At 40.3% G+C, this 16,221-nt stretch overlaps 1 protein-coding gene across 3 annotated transcripts in view; it reads right to left on the bottom strand.

Moving 5' to 3' along the window:
* Positions 1-2,383: 2,383 nt before the first annotated feature.
* Positions 2,384-16,221, bottom strand: part of SLC26A5 (solute carrier family 26 member 5) — a 38,384-nt gene continuing 24,546 nt past the window's right edge. For all 3 annotated transcript variants that reach the window (XM_074827863.1, XM_074827864.1, XM_074827865.1), the window contains exons 7-19: positions 15,795-15,947; positions 14,474-14,556; positions 14,232-14,379; positions 12,395-12,508; positions 12,010-12,087; positions 10,475-10,570; positions 9,596-9,702; positions 8,367-8,436; positions 6,844-6,936; positions 5,799-5,921; positions 4,214-4,426; positions 3,890-3,944; positions 2,384-3,323 (exon numbers count right to left, since the gene is read on the bottom strand). In XM_074827863.1, the coding sequence (XP_074683964.1) occupies positions 3,181-3,323; positions 3,890-3,944; positions 4,214-4,426; positions 5,799-5,921; positions 6,844-6,936; positions 8,367-8,436; positions 9,596-9,702; positions 10,475-10,570; positions 12,010-12,087; positions 12,395-12,508; positions 14,232-14,379; positions 14,474-14,556; positions 15,795-15,947 (1,476 nt within the window). In that variant the 3' untranslated portion in view covers positions 2,384-3,180. The remainder of the gene's footprint in view (positions 3,324-3,889; positions 3,945-4,213; positions 4,427-5,798; positions 5,922-6,843; positions 6,937-8,366; positions 8,437-9,595; positions 9,703-10,474; positions 10,571-12,009; positions 12,088-12,394; positions 12,509-14,231; positions 14,380-14,473; positions 14,557-15,794; positions 15,948-16,221) is intronic.

The following is a 16,221-nucleotide window of genomic DNA, read 5'->3' as shown; positions in this document are numbered from 1 at the left end:
GGATACAAGTTTTTTGGTGGGACAGAATTTTTTTCATTCTGAGCCTGAGAAGAAAGCGAACAGCACTGGAAGTTATCTATTTACCAAGAGCAGCACTTGAAATTAAGTGTACCTGTTAGTGAAGAAGGATAAGTGAAGTACATAAGAGGAGTCTGGACCTTACTGGGTATCCTGAATTATCATCAGTACTCTTGCAAAAAAAGGAGGGGGAGAGGAATATTATTCTGATCATTAAGAGGTGTCAAACCAGACTTGGGCGATCCAGTGACCTTTGCTGTGGTGGGGCGTCAGCAGTGAGTGGGTAGAGGCACTAACTACTCTGTCACTGTCGACACACTGGAGAGGGGAAAGAGTATGAGTTTAAAGGATGGGGGTTTGTTTAATCTAGCACTGACAAGCCTAAAGTGGGATTTAAATTTTTAGAGAGCGGTCTGTTAATCAGTATAGGAAAGAGGAAGTCAGTTTACTTTTTAGTAGATAAGTGAGGCTGGCGAGTAGGGAGCCATGCTTCCGCTGGTGGCAGCAAAGCACCGGAGAGACTGGTCAAAAGCTGCCCGATTTCATTTTGCTGGATGAGTTACCAGCAACACTGGTAGCACCCAGGTGTGGGTGACAGAGTACTAGTGCCTCAGAGCCTGGGATCTAGGACCTTCCTGGGCAAAGGTTTTCAGTCTCACGTCTCCGCAGCTCCCCGGAAGTGCAGCTGTTGCTGCCAGGATGGGAAACGCAGCATTAATTGTATCGTTGTGGGGCCTGGCAGGGAGAGGAGCCGGGGGGGGGGTGTGTGTGTGTGAGGAGCAGGAACCTGAGCAGCAGGGAGGACCTGGAGGTGGTGACCCTTCCTAGCTTCCCCCTTGGCAACAGACACTTGCCTCCGGGGACCTTGGCTTGTCCCACATAAAAACATCTCACCAAGACAAAGTGGAAAATTTTGACAAGTCAGGATCATCACTTTATTCTGGGAGTTGACAGGATTTTGACATGAACTGAAGAGACTACATAGTTAAAAACTGAAGCTGCGACAAGCTGAAAGTAGAAAAATATACTGTATGTAGATACAAAGGCTTGTTAAACTAGTTATAAAAATGTACCAGAAGTTGTTTAAATAAACACACACAATGTGTTAACATGCATTCAATTAATCCTTTGAACTCCAGCTAAGCAGTAATTTCTGATGCAGAAAGCTTCCTATCCCTATTGGCAGGGGAGTCTGAGGAAGTAAAACATCTTCCCACCTGCCCCCGGTTCTTGGGAAACTTGGTTTACCTGAAGCAAGGCCTAATGGCAACAGATCTTGAAGCAAAAGGAAAGTATTAAGTTCTGCATTCAGAAGAGAGGAAGTTGTCTGAATTACCTTATGCACAGGACCTTTGATTTGAGGGTGCTAAATGAAATGTCACTGACGCTCCACTTCCCCTGTGCTGTTGAAATAACCCACAGAGAAACACTTTTAGGTTCCCACCTCTGCTCAGATTCATAGTGATTGTTGTTAGGGAAATACAGGTGTTGAAGATTGCTCTCTTTTGCTTGAATTACATTTCCCTGTTTTTCATCTTCCATCTGAAGTTAAGCAGTACCACAGCAGCCAGGTTGTGAAGACAATTGAAAAAACACCCACACTCCTCCTTTTAAAAAACTCAAACCTAACATTTTTGAGTTCTATTCAAATCTATTTCTGTCCTGGTTTCAGCTGGGCTAGAGTTAATAATTTTCTTCCTAGTAGCTGGTACAGTGCTGTGTTTTGGATTTAGTGTGAGAATAATGCTGATACACTGATGTTTTAGCTGTTGCTAAGTAGCACTTACCCTAAGTTAAGGATTTTTTAGTTTCCTAGGAGAGTGAGCAGGTGCACAAGAAGCTGGGAGGAGCATGGCCAGGACAGCTGACCCGAACTAGCCAAAGGGCTATTCCATACCATAGACCACCATGCTCAGTGTATAAACTGGGGGGAGTTGGCCAAGGGGCTGATTGCTGCTCAGGCATCAGTCAGCAGGTGGTGAGCAACTGCATTGTGCATCACTTCTCTGGGTCTGGGGTTTTATTTCTCTTTTTTTATCTTCCTTTTCATTACTACTATTATTAACATATCTTAATTATTATATTTTATTATTAAACTGTTCTTATCTCAACCCACAATTTTAACTTCTCTTTTTTTCAATTCACCTCCCCACCCCACTAGGTGGGGGAGGAGTGAGTGAGCAGCTGCACAGTGCTTAGTTGCTGGCTGAGGTTAAACCATGACAATTTCTCAAAGCACTTAAAAGCTGAAGCAGAAGCAGCACTGCTGGTAGGAAGATCTCAGGCCACAGGAAAGTTGTTTTTGTAGACCACTGAGACTTCAGACCCTGTCTATGTTTTTATTCCAGCTTACGAGACTGCATATAGGGCATCAGTTCATAATTTAATAGGCTTCATTCCTGCCTTAAACCAGTTTTGTCTTCACACTTTGAAGCTAAACTAATTTTAGCTTAAAATCAGCTGTATTCTTTTGTAGAAAGTATAATTTTGTTTTGGCAGTGAAAGTACCATTATTGATAATATAATAACTAAACAATGGGTTTCTAAGTGAACTTCAGATTAGAGTGAAATTGTTAAGGCAACAAAGAGTTGAGTATGCTTGAGACAGGTTAGATATTTAAAAAAAAATAACTGTACCATCCAGGTTTAAAAAGTGTAGCAGCTAAATGCCACCGGTGTGAATTCATTAATCCAGCTGGCAGATCATTATAATTTATATGAATCTGTTGTATGTAGATGTTGACATCAGGCTTTAAAAGTCATCTAAGAGTTCTTTAAAGACACTGGTACAGTGCATTGCAATTGCAGAACAGTTGTTTCCTGCAAGATCCCACCTCAGTGAGTTAAAGTGCCTGTTTTCTCAACAGGAGTAGGAATGTCACCTTGTCTATTGGATTCTGATTGTAGCAGAATACACTGAATTTTCTTGTCTTGCATAATTTTGTGCTCATATGTTTTGGAAGGATATACCCTGATCGAAGGAAAAAATTCAAGAGCATGAAGGCTTCCAATTCCTTATTCACTCTTCCTACAGAAAATAAGCACCACCCTATACCCGTAGATACAAATAGCCTTAGGCTCTCTTTAAACTGTGCAAATTAAATATTCAGAAAGAGTCTCCATCAGCATAAATCTGGCTTCCATTCTGCTCGATGCCACTCTTCAGAGGTCAAAGTTAGTCTGTGAAGCAGACCTGTCTTTCACTTGGCAAGCAAGTACAGCATCATGAATACTGTGAAACAGCAGCTCTCTTGTTACAGTGTTATCAAAAAATTTCAGTCTTGTCAGCTCATTCATAACAGGGCCTAAAAAATAAAACCAAACATGGCGTTAGTGCATAAACTAAAGTACAAAGATGGAAGACAATGGTATATCAGGAAGAAGATGCCAACTTGATCTCGTACTTTTTATTTAAATTTAAAATAGCCAGGTGGATCACATACTACTTCTACTCCAAATGGGTAATTCTCTTATCCAGACATACACAGAGGCCTATTCTTGGCAGAAGATGTTACAATTTCAAATATCAGAAACCTGGAACATTGCAGGCTTTTCTCCTTATGACATTATTACAACAATTTCAAGATAAGAAGTGCCGTGTGGCATTTACAATTTGCCAGCTGGAATAAATGGGAAGGGGATCTAGTCCTCACAGAACTCATTACATCAGTGCTCTACTTTCACAAAAGTGAAGGCTCTAATGCATATGGACTTGCTTTTCCTCAAATGCAATTTTAATCCAATTTTATGTGAAGTAAGTGCTGGTACTACTGAGGCACTTGGCAGCAGGAAGTTTGGGGCCAGAGGGAAAGAGATAAAACACAGTCTTTTCCATAAAGCACACAGAAAAAAAATCAAAATCTCAACTCACCACTACAGCTGGCAATACAGACACAGACACCAACTTCTTTGTATTCTTTTATAATCTGCAACAGAGTTAAACTGAAGTTAAACACAGGTATATCAGTGTACACATTGCAGTCCTGGAAGATGTAAGCCAATTACCGTGAAAGCTGCACAGTCCACATTCCCCAGTATTCAGCTAAAACTTGCAGAGTTACAGAATTAAAACCATGATTAGGTGAAATACTGGATTGCGTTTGAGCTGGCATTTATGTCTCATGCTGACAGGTGCCCTATCAGGTATCTCAGAAGTCTTCTATTGTTTTTTTCTGGGGAAAAAAGCTCTACTTACTGATTTTAATGTTTTTGCTCCAACTGAATCCACAAAGTTCACCGGTGTGAAATCCAGAATTAAAGAGTGGATGTTTGGTTTGGGCTCCACAAAATGTTCATGCTCATCAGGAGACTTGTCTTGTACACTAGCATCTGCAGATGCAAATTTTCCATTTACAGGTAACTCATCAGTTGCTATCTCATGTTTTACACTTGCTTCCACGTCATTAGTCTGGGACAGAAGATAAATAAAGCTTAATAACAGCCAATACTTTTTCAGCATAGATCCCCTTCTTCCCCATACTCACCTATTCTTTCAGCCTTTAAAAGATGTACAGCTCCTAACCCTTACAGAAACTGGCTTTACACGCACACATACTTCCATATCTTACGTATATCAAGGTTTATTCTCTTAGACCCAGCCTTTCTACAGTCACATGCAAGCAGCTTAAAGCTGTTATCTCAGGAATGAGTTACACATTTCCTTCAAACACTGACACCTGTTCATATGTTTTTACTCCATTTCCTTGCCTTATCCCTGCTGATCCTGTCAAGGCCTATCTATTCAAAAGAAGCAACAGCAATTGGGCTCTTAACTGAGGCATTTGGTTGGTTTCCCATGGTAAAAAGCACACACCAGCTCCCACCATGAGGGTGAATTTAAACATGCACAAAAGCACAAGCATGTTTCAAACAACCCTTTTCAATGTACCTGCCTCACTTAACCACACCAAGATCAGCAGTGAGGATGACACCTTTTTATTACAGGGGCTGCTAATTTGAATTAATTTTATTATATTTATATATATTTATATAAATTTATATAGTATTATATTATTTGCCTGCAGTACTGTGTTCAGCACTGGGGCCCCCACTGTAAGAAAGACATGGGCCTGCTCAAGTGGGTCCAGAGGAGGGACACAAAGATGATCAGGGGGCTGGAGTACCTCCCCTGTGAGGACAGGCTGAGAGAGTTGGGGTTGTTCAGCCTGGAGAAGAGAAGGCTCTGCAGAAGACATTGTAGCGGCCTTCCTTAAAGGGGGCTAACAGGAAAGATGGGGAGGGACTCTTTATCAGGGAGTGTAGTGATAGGACAAGGGGGGACTGTTTTAAACTGAAAGAGGGTAGATTTAGATTAGGTATAAGGAAGAAATTCTTTCCTGTGAGGGTGGTGAGGCACTGGAACAGGTTGCCCAGAGAGGTTGTGGCTGCCCCCTCCCTGGAAGTTGTTAAGGTCCCCTCCAACCCAAACCATTCTATGAGTCTATGATATCCTATTTCTGCATGATTATTACAACTGTGTGGGGAGGGGCAGAGGTAAGGTCTCTGCCAATTTCAGCTGACATCACTGCTGAGACAGTATGACAGCATGGAAGGGCTCTGCTCTGCTATGAGCTACCAGAATGTAATGAAGGTTCAACACAGTTATCCAATCCAGCCATGAGCCCCTGATCCTTACGCTGTCCCCTCAGTAGCCTGTCCACATTGCACAGTGCTTGTTCCCTAAGCCTTCCTACCTGAGTAGCACTCTGCACCGTGTATAAACAAAACTGATAACTTAAGAAAGCAGCATGTTAGCTGATAAAGCAGAGGTAAATATTTACCGAAGAATTCACTAGTTTGAGTACAGCTTTCTTTCTGAGTTCGTTTGCTGCCTTTATTTCCCGGGCGTGCCTCTTCTGGGCTTTTCTCCTTGCTGCCAATACGGCACAAGGGTCCACTCCAGTCTGTCATAAAAAGAAAGTATGATCAGAGGAGATTCGGCTTGTTAGGATGACATTGCAGTATCAATTAGCATTGAATTCATCACTGTCATAAATTTAAAACACAAGCCTGCATTGTTCAGCTTTCCTTGGTGGGGGTGAAAACAGTATAAAGTAAGAAAGAATAATCTTGGCAAGCACTGTGTTAACAAGATGAGGAATAGATGCATCACATTCTTTTCTTGAAATCAGAGTGCCATGTTTCAACCAAATGCTGATTCGGGTGCACAGAGCAAAGGGGAGAGAGGTGCATTTGGACATAAATCACTAATACCTCTTGCTTTGTGAAGGTAAGTACCACCCACCTGTTTTGCATAAGACTCATCGTGGGAGCTACAGAAAAATGTTTCAGAAGTTAGTAAGGGTGCAATTGCTACTGGGTCAGGCAGTTCTGCCCTTAGCTAGTTCTTTTATTGCCGTTCCCACCCAGTCAAACACCGGTTACACAAGAGGTGAGGCATACTCTGTATGCAGGTAACTTGTTGCTCATGAGAACCATTAAATGCCCACAGTATTCCATGGTCTTACATTCCAGTAAAGTTTGTCACCCAAGAAGGAAGCTTTTACTCCCAGACATTTTGTTTTCAGTTCAACGTCTACTTATTTTCTTCTGAAAAAAAAAGTGTTTGACCAGTTTGTGCTCTGCAACCAGCAGACTTTCCATTCACAAGCAGTTAGTATTAAGCTACACTTTGTCCATTTATTCCCTCCCACCATGTTGTTGCTTCCTAAGATGATTTGCAGTTGGCTAGAGGGTCCCCTTCTCATGTTTCAGGCTGAGAAACACTGTGCTAGACGCTACACTAAAGGAGCTGAAAGATGAGCATGTTTCAGAAGCCAGTCTGAATTTTCAAGATACAGACATTAAAGAATTTGCTTTACTCACCTTTTTCTTCAGTGCACTTGTATATGACTCACTATTGGCAAAATAAAGTGACGCATTAGCTTGAAATATTTTTATTCCAGGATATTCTTTAACCTAAGGAAAAGAATATTGGATGTTCACAGTTAAGTATTGCCTGCACTAGAAGAAAAGCACCTGTGTGATCACAAGACATATGAGCGTGCAGCAGCCCAACAGCCAACCCTGAATGGCTATCAGCACGTGTCAAATAAAGAAGGTTGGCACTATTGTGAGCAAAGCCAATCAGAAGACCAGAACCTCCCCCTTTCCCGGTGTAATGCTGCACACCATTAATGCCACATGACGTTTCTCCTTTATAACAATGAAATGTACAGCCATAAAAAGGAATTACATATTTGCAGTTCTCTGATGTTGCTATCTGCATCTGGTATTACCATGAGGAAATGATGCAGATCTAGGAACGCTTCCTCTTAGCCTCCCTTTCTACAGGCATAATGACGTAATTCTCTCTTTCTCTTTTCTTGTCTCCTCAGGTACCAAAAGAAGAGCCTTTCAAATCTTTCATTTTAAACAGGCCTTCAGATAGGTCTCAATATCACTTCTTTCCTCTACTTTAAATGAAGTCATCTCTAAACAGGCTGCACTCTGACATTTTACATGCAAATGACCTGGCCAGCAACAGAGATGCAGCCTGCCACATGTTGCCAACCCCATCTTTATACCGGAGGAGGAAATGCTAACTGCATTCACTGCAACAAGAATGGAGTCTCCTCTTTGCACACAGCTATAAACATGCCCACATATGCTTTTGCTTTGTATAATATTCAAAGCAGAACTGCTGGTGAGATAATGTTTTCAGATTACAGCATCAATTTACATCATTTACAGACTGGTTCCTCAGTAAAGGGGGATGTAGCCTTTGTAGCAGCAACTCTGAGAACATGGCAGAGAGCACAGAAAATTCTAGTTGCTGTTACAGAATGTTTATATCCATTATATTGACAAAATATACTCCTTTCACCAACTTTTGATTGAACAAAATGGCATTTATAAGAAGCTAAGGGCATGGCAAGCAATTGTGCCATTAATCATGTATACTGAATGAGTAGGGGACGGGTGGAGGCAGGGAGATGTTGATTTGAACAGTTTGTGCAATTCTGAAGAACATACCGGTTTGGATCCTGGTTCCATGGATTTCATGCAATACGGCCATGCAAGTAAAGAAGGTGCCTTGTATGCACTTGTGTACACAGCAGGTTTAGCAGTGGCATTCCTATAAACTTCACCATTTTGTACAAGCTAGCACAATGGAACTAGTATAAAGGTTACTTTTGATCACTTCCTGGTTAAATGTACATGCAGTACAAAAAGCTAGCATTTTGAACAAAATAGCTTTTACTACTAAAATCAAATTTATTTTCTTTCCCTTCAACACAGGTGAATGCTAGCCAGACAGCACTGTACATGCAGTAGGGTAGGACTAAGCAGCAAATTGCCACAGTTGTCTTTGCTCTACTTTTCAATGCAGAAGAATACACTCCTACCTCTTCGTACTCTTCCACATCACAGTAGATGTCAGTGTCAGGAATCTGACCAAGAATTCTGTATTGAGGGCTAGAGAGAAATGGAGAAGTGAGTGTTCAATACACATTGAAACTTATTTTAAATGGTCATTCTGCAGTGCCTGTCTGGTACAGGCTTATCTAAACATGGTCAAATGCAGTGGGCATTTTATGGCAGAAACACAGTAAAGGGGCCATTTGGTGACTAGACAAGATTGCTTCTGCCAGTGCAAAAACAAGTTATAAACTCAGCACTGCAACATTGTCATTTTCTGAAAAGCATGGGCCAAAGCATGCAAAGATACAGGGCAAATGCTCTTTGGGATGAACTGGTGTGACTCCATTAACTATCTTGCAAATATAGAAACCTCATACCGGCAGAAAACATGCTGCAGCTTCAAAGAGCCACTCTACTCCCAGGACAATGCCTGAGCAGATGAATATTCCCAACTCACAAGCAGTGTGACCGTGAAGTACATTAATGTTCTGTTTGCAAGAACAAAACCGTATAGAGATGGCAGAAAAATACTCTTATTTATGCAGAGTGGAAATCTCAGAACTTGGTTTCATTCCAATGCAGACCAAAACCAAGACTTTTACACATTTTCCACCTAGATGTTCCAGACCTTGTGCCTAGAAGCCTCACATGCAGTTCTGTCCACAAATGTAAGAAATAATTTCACTGTAGACCTCCAGGTCTACAAAAGCTTCACAGTAAAAGCTTTATCACTTTGAATGGGGAGAGAAGTGATCTGAAAAACTAGAAGGGCAGGCACAGTTTTTTGATGAATTAGAACTTTCTTATCAAATACCTAAACATTCATCTAGTGATAACCTTACACAACCTCTGCTTGACTGCGACAACTAGTGCAGATGAAATATTATCATTTACTGGCATCAAGCAGATTTGAAGTTCTAAAGTCATTAGTCATTTAAAAAAGTAAACAAGAAGATTAACCACTATAAGAAATAGAAAATCTTCTGTTTATTATTGAAATTGCAAGTTCATGCCCTCTAGAAATTTTGTTCTCAGAAAACAAAATGTGAACCCTGGATCAGAGACACAGGGCATGACCTATATTATGAAGCAGATTCTATACTGCATGTAGTTGAAGAGGGTGGAATGATCTTCTCCTTATTTGCACCCCTTAAACAAACAAAACCACACAGAAGATCAGCAAACACTAATTTTGACAAAGAAGAAATCTGACCTTTGTGTTCTGTAAATAACGGTTATCATTGCAAATGCTACTGCAGTAAGCAAACCATAGTCTAGTCCCAGGAGAAGAGAAGCCACAAAAGCTACCAGCCAGATGGCCTAAAACAAAGAAAAGGTCTGAATTATTATGCATCCTTTTCTGTTAACAGCAAAAACAATAGCATAATTCAACCTCAAAACCTACATATCACTTCTGTTCAGGAATAGGCTATAATGTAATCAATCCACCATGATAGCAGACTGTAATTGCCTTAACCTTTCAGAAGGGCATAAAAGGTCAAGGCGCACTAACATAACATCTGACAAACTGTCACATATTAATTAATGCCTTAAGTCCTGTTCTCCAAGGAATCCTGTGTTACCATCAGACTCCAAATACCTTAGGATAAAAAAAAAAATTCAAATAGCTCTCACTTACTTCCATCAGCCAGTCAATCCACCAGAAAAATGCCACCAAAATGTTACCTCTGATAAACTCTTACTTCTGGCCCACTCCAGCCAGGATTTTGGTTTGTCTTAAAAGATGGCAAATACCTTCAAGTAGTTTTCTTTGCTACTCTTTTTCAAATTCTTCTCAGACATTCCCACAGCCTTCAGTGCAGTTCCTATAGCAACACTGCAAAAGCTTTGCTTTTACTGCAACCAAGCTACTTCTGACCTTAGTTAAAGGTTGTTGAACAACAACAAAAACATTTTTGTCTGCAACAGATCACTCTCGTAGGGTACTTACAGCTCCATGTCTTACGTCCATCTGCAATGCAACATCAGTTAAACTCCTTGATAAGTTTCTACCCTGTTTTGGGGGTTAGGAAGAAGAGAAGCCACAAATCTAATACAGTAAAATCTATTCACTGTGCTGTGCATTACTCACCAGCTCAATCCTACTGGTTCTCCAGAAGTGCATGACATCTCCAAACTGTTTAAACATTCCTTTCAGGTTCACCATGACAATTGCAGCTAGCACTGTCTAAGAATATTACACAAATGCAATTTTCAGAAGCAAAATAATCCAAATGCCAAATAAGAACTTAAAAGCATCACAAATAACTGTATTTCTCTGCTTTGTACAACTCATAAGTCTACTGAACAGATGTTCCATTTAAAAAACCCCAACTTTTCAAGTAGTTCAGTGGAGGTATGTTTTTACTACAACTGCAGAAATGGCAAGCCAGAGTCAGAACACTTCCATTTACTCTTTCCTAGCAAGAGAAATCACATATTCCTGAGCTCCATGCTGCTGCCATTATAGTGCCTTTAGTGCCTGAAATAGGTAGACTATAATATCAAATTCAAGTTTCTCTACAACATACTACAACAATTCATGCAACAGTCATGTAAGCGTAACCCAAGACACATCTCCTATAAAAAGAAACAGGAAATGCATATCATCCTATGCATGTCACCAGAAACAAACTTTCTTTTTTAGTCAGATTACATTTATTCGTGTAAATATATTTTTATACAAATAAGTAAAACTGCTTAACAAAACCAACCCATTATACTAAGCCATCACCCAGCCCCAAGCCTTTCCTTGCTGAGCTCTGACTTTCTTTTAACTTTTTAACCTCTTCCCAGAATTCCTATGCTGCAATCAAATGCCCCTGTACTTGGCAGTGGTGAGGCTGCAACTTGAATAGTGTGTTCAGTTTTGTGTCCCTCACTGCAAGAAAGACATTGAGGTTCTGGAGCATGTCCAAAGAACAGCAACAAAGCTGGTGAAGGGTCTAGAGCACAAGTCTTACGAGGCACAGCTGAGGGAACTGGGGTTGTTTGGAGAAAAGGAGACTCAGGGGAGACCTTATTGCTCTCTACAACTACCTGAAAGGAGGTTAGAGCAAGGTGGGTGTTGGTCTCTCTTCCCAAGTAACAAGCGATAGGACAAGACGAAATGGCCTCAAGTTGCACCAGGGGAGGTTTAGATTGGATATTAGGAAAAATTTCTTCACTGAAAGGGTTGTCAAGCATTGGAACAAGCTGCCCAGGGAAGTGGTTGAGTCACCATCCCTGGAGGTGTTTAAAAGACGTGTAGATGTGGTGCTTAGGGACATGGTTTAGTGGTGGACTTGGCAGCGTTAGGTTTATGGTGGGAGTTGATGATCTTAAAGGTCTTTTCTAATATAAATGATTCTAAAAAGGAACTGTGTATGAAGGTATCATTTTTAATGTTCTGAAGACAGACTCCAGAATGTCCAGTATTAAAAACTACAACAAAAGGCGTGCTGGATGCTTAAAAATATTATTAGTTTCTAGCCTAACTTACAGCAAAAATGCATACAAAATTTAAAGGTTTCTGGATCTAGGCCTAACTGTGTTACTTACTAATCATCCCACAACCTCTATTTTAAGCAATACTCACTGGCCTCAGTTCACAGACAATGCAATGCCTAACAGGCAAAACTCCCTTACCTGTGGAAGTGGTTCAAAGAGGTATCCAATAGCCACAATTACCAACAGAACCATAACTGAAGAGAGAGCACCTGCAATCTGAACAAAAGAAGCCAGAAATAATTTATAAGCGCTCCCAAAGGGCAGTATTACCGATTAGCTAACCCCTCTTGAGCTTTCCACAGGCTGGTTGTTCAAGTGACTTCTGATCCCTCCCACTCAGTTCACCCATTGTGGCTGTCATGCAGCTTTCTATCCTGGCCCAACCTGGATTTGAATCATGGGAAACTCCAGTCATTCCTTCTGCCACAGGCAGAGGAATCTGGCAATCTAGCAAAGCTTCAGACTTTGACTTTGAAGCTCCAAAAAGCAAACTCTGTTTGGCTCAAAATTTGGGTTTACATACCTGAGTTTTCCCACCAGTGCTTTCCTGAACAAGACTCCGAGACATTGAACAAGTGATTGAAAAGCTTTGGAAAAATGACCCCACAGAGTTGCATATTCCCAAGGCAATAAGTTCCTGTGTTAAACAACAGAGTAAAATAAAAGGCAGTTATACCTAGCAACTGTACAAAGCTGGAGCTATCCATACATATTAATAACCACATCTTATTTACAGGGCTTTCTAGCAATCTTACTGTAAAGAATAAGCAGCCCTACTTATACTTGTAGTTCTCACACATGGACAAGTTGATGCATGTTAAATCATCTGTAAAATAACGTATCTGATGAAGTGCTGGAGACATTTCCCATCCTTAAATATTACAGTACTGAGTCGGAATGAAAACTAAAATGAATGACAGCATTGCTTGTTTAAGGATTTAACTTGGGGATAACTTGGATTTTAACCCTGAATATACATGGAAAATGGCTTCTCATACACACACTGTTCTTCGCTTCCCACCCTAAACTCTCTGTTTAGTACTATTAGAACCAAGAGCAGCCTTGGCTGTGTTTCCATGGGTGGTAACCCCTTGCTGTACATGAAAAAAACCATGTGTGTCCACTGCTTCACCAGGAAGATCCCACATGAGAACTGTTATCGTGAGTGAGATCAGAGCTCCATCTACCTCAGTACTGTGTTTCTGATGCCTGAGGAAGTATTTGCTTTTCATGAGGCCTCCCCAGATTACTCTGCATTCCGTTATTTGTAACTGAGGTGATTTGAGTTATAGATTTTCAATAGTTCTCAGTGACTTTCTCCTCTTTGCATTTGTACAATCCTTTTTTGATTCTTTTAAACAGCATGCACTGCATTTCGTGACAAGGAGTTCTATAGTTTAACATCCAGGTGAAGTAGCATCTGGCACCTCCTGAGAAAAAGAGCTAGATGCTTAACTCAGGTCAGTGATGATTACTTTAACTAATGTAAACAGAGCTGATTCCATTCACACAGCTAAGGATTTGCCCTCTTCTCTCTTTGGGTAACAGAGAACAATAACGTGAAGGATGAGATTCATCTGAGCAGAAGTAAAAATCATTTAAACTCCATTTACTCTCAGAGGAAGATAGTCATTTTGAGAAGGGGGAACAGCTGACCGGCGCTGTGTCAGATGCTTGCTCTAGGAAATGCACTACAGCATAGGAACTTTCTGTCTCCCTTGACACCACAATGGTATCAACCAATAATCCAACTGCAATATTGATTGTAAATTGCACAGGAAGGACAGAGTAGGTGAGGATGACATATCATTTTAGTTTTAGAAAGTCCCTAACCACAGTCTTTATCACTTAAATCATGATCAGAATGCTAACTACGGACAGGGCCAATTGCTACCCCAGAAAATGACAAGCCTCATATTTGCAATGGGTGGGAATAAAAAGAAACTATAAAACATAATTGGAATTTCTAAACCTTAGATAATAGTTCTTTGACACATAAAGCATTGTATTTATCATGTGAGAACTCTATGCTTCACTCTATTACAGAAAGCAGAGATAAAGTAGCTGCCCATCAGAACAGCAGGCTAAGTAATGTCTGTACCAACAATTAATATTCATGCATACGTCCAAGTCTAACAGATGCAAGTTTCCCAAAATGAAACTAAAAGTGAATCTGGTTATTAAAACACAGCCAGAAGAACTTCAAATAATTCCTGGCATTTAAATGTGTAGGCTGTCAAAAACCTGACTTGATTCCACAATGAAAGAAAAACTACTTTTTTGTCCAATATCCCATTCTACTTTAATGGTAACAAAGGTGCTACTGAGAATTTTCAACAAAGCAATCCCAATACTTTTACCTGATTCCCATCAATGGTGTAACCATGTTTAAGGGCAAAGATCTTGGACATTGATACAGCCATTGAAAATCCAACTATTGCTATTGCTATTGCATCCACAAATATTGCTGGGATGAGCTGAATCTCAGGAACTGCTGGTGCACGTAACCTTGGAGATGAAATAAATATTTACAAATTACTATACTAAAAGCTACATGCCATATGGAAAAGATATAGTTTGAATAAGAATATATCACCCCTACCCTTGAGGAATATTCCCAACAATATCCACTCTGTATGACTCGTTCAGATTCATTCCAGCTGAAACTCCTGTACCAATAATTACCTAAAAATCCACAAACACATTTGTAAACATCAGCTAGAAAGAGATAAAGCCACTTGAAGAACTAGTAACAGTTAGCTGATTATGAATAATATACAAGGGATAACACTTATTTGTCAATCAATTTTCTAAGAGTTAGGGGGTAAAGAAGCAGATAAAAAGGAGGAAGTATCATAATTTTCCTTCCATCATGTTCAACCCCCACTGATTTTATAAAGTTTTCTTGGAAACAGTTAAATGGAACACGCTATGGTATGATCTGAATCATTTGAATTTTCTTTGCCTGAGCCAAGCTCAGGCAGAATAGTGTATAGCAAAATTAAATGCAAGGACAAAAGCCAAGGATGTCTGCACTGCCATATTTTCACATGCATAACCTGCATGCTCTCCGTGAACAGAACTGGTGCAGCAGCAGTGAAAGGAACAGGTGTAAGTGCTTTGCTATTGCCTTACTATCGAACAATACCCTATTACACCAGTTCCATCATCTAACAGCATCCCTTTTCTTTGTTCCTTCTATCTAGATTGTACTTATACCTTCAGTTATTCCCCTTCTTGCCTCTGATTTTGTGCAGGTTGTTTGAGAGCTCTAGTTAACCAAGAAATCATTCTTAAATTCGACCAATTTTAAAGGTGAAAGGTTATCAGAGATGTGGGTTTTGTGTGTATTAAGATAGTCTGCTTTACCCATGTATTTTAAGAGTAGTCATTTGAAACAGAATCAATGCTGCGGTGAGTTATCAGTCTCAGAAACAGAGAAAGGAAGGTGAAGTAGTAAGTCCCACTGGTTCCTGCTCTACCACTGCATTTTAAAAAGCAAGCAAGCCCTGCAGAACCTCTGAAATGGGCATCTGTAAGCACCTTCCTTCAGGAGGGGGTTCCGAGCTCCTGAACTCCAAGTGGGAAATGCCACTCAGAGGCACGTCTTGCAGAGAATTATTCAGGTGCCGAAACTCCAGGATAGAGTGGGTTTTACAACAAATCTCTACCTGCCCATTGCCACAAGGGACTGTGGGTGTTTAACTGGGTTTTCAATTCTTCTTTGGGACTTTACGCCTAAAACGTGGGCATGTCAGTCCCTAACCTTATGAGTATCCAAATCTTAAACTGGATCAAGCCTCAAATGAATTATGTTCAACAGAAGTTACTCTAAAGCTCAGTAAGACTTGACAGAAAATGAGATAGTCTACAGCTTTAGAATAGTTATATAATTTAGCTATAGAATTTCACAACTGGCTTACCACAATGATCTCCATAGGAATCGGAACTGGGAGCTTCTTCTTAAACCGGAGATTGATTTCCTTGCCAATCAACAATAGAACAATGCACGTTAATCCAACAATCAATGCAGCAATATTGGTTGTTGTTATTTTTGAAAGCACAGCAGCAATGCTCTGTAACACAACAGAAGAATCATAATTATTCCTAAGAAAATACAATCTTAATGAAGATTTGCCACAAAAAAGCAAATTATATACTGCTGTTCAGCTGTGTTTTCATTCTGCATTTATAACCACAGTGAATCAGTGCCTCACCAAAATCCCCATTGTTCCCACAAAACATGTAAGTTCAGAGTATCTCAATGAGGGAGATGCACTTGCAATCATTTACAGTATCAGTCTTCCTCAAATGGGTCAAAAATTTGGAGGAAAAAAACTATAACGGGGG

The sequence above is a fragment of the Strix aluco genome, chromosome 5, assembly GCF_031877795.1.
Source record: "Strix aluco isolate bStrAlu1 chromosome 5, bStrAlu1.hap1, whole genome shotgun sequence".
Classification (NCBI taxonomy): Eukaryota; Metazoa; Chordata; class Aves; order Strigiformes; family Strigidae; genus Strix; species Strix aluco.
The sequence above is the reverse complement of the archived record's forward strand: the minus strand, read 5'-3'. Positions and strand labels throughout refer to the sequence as shown.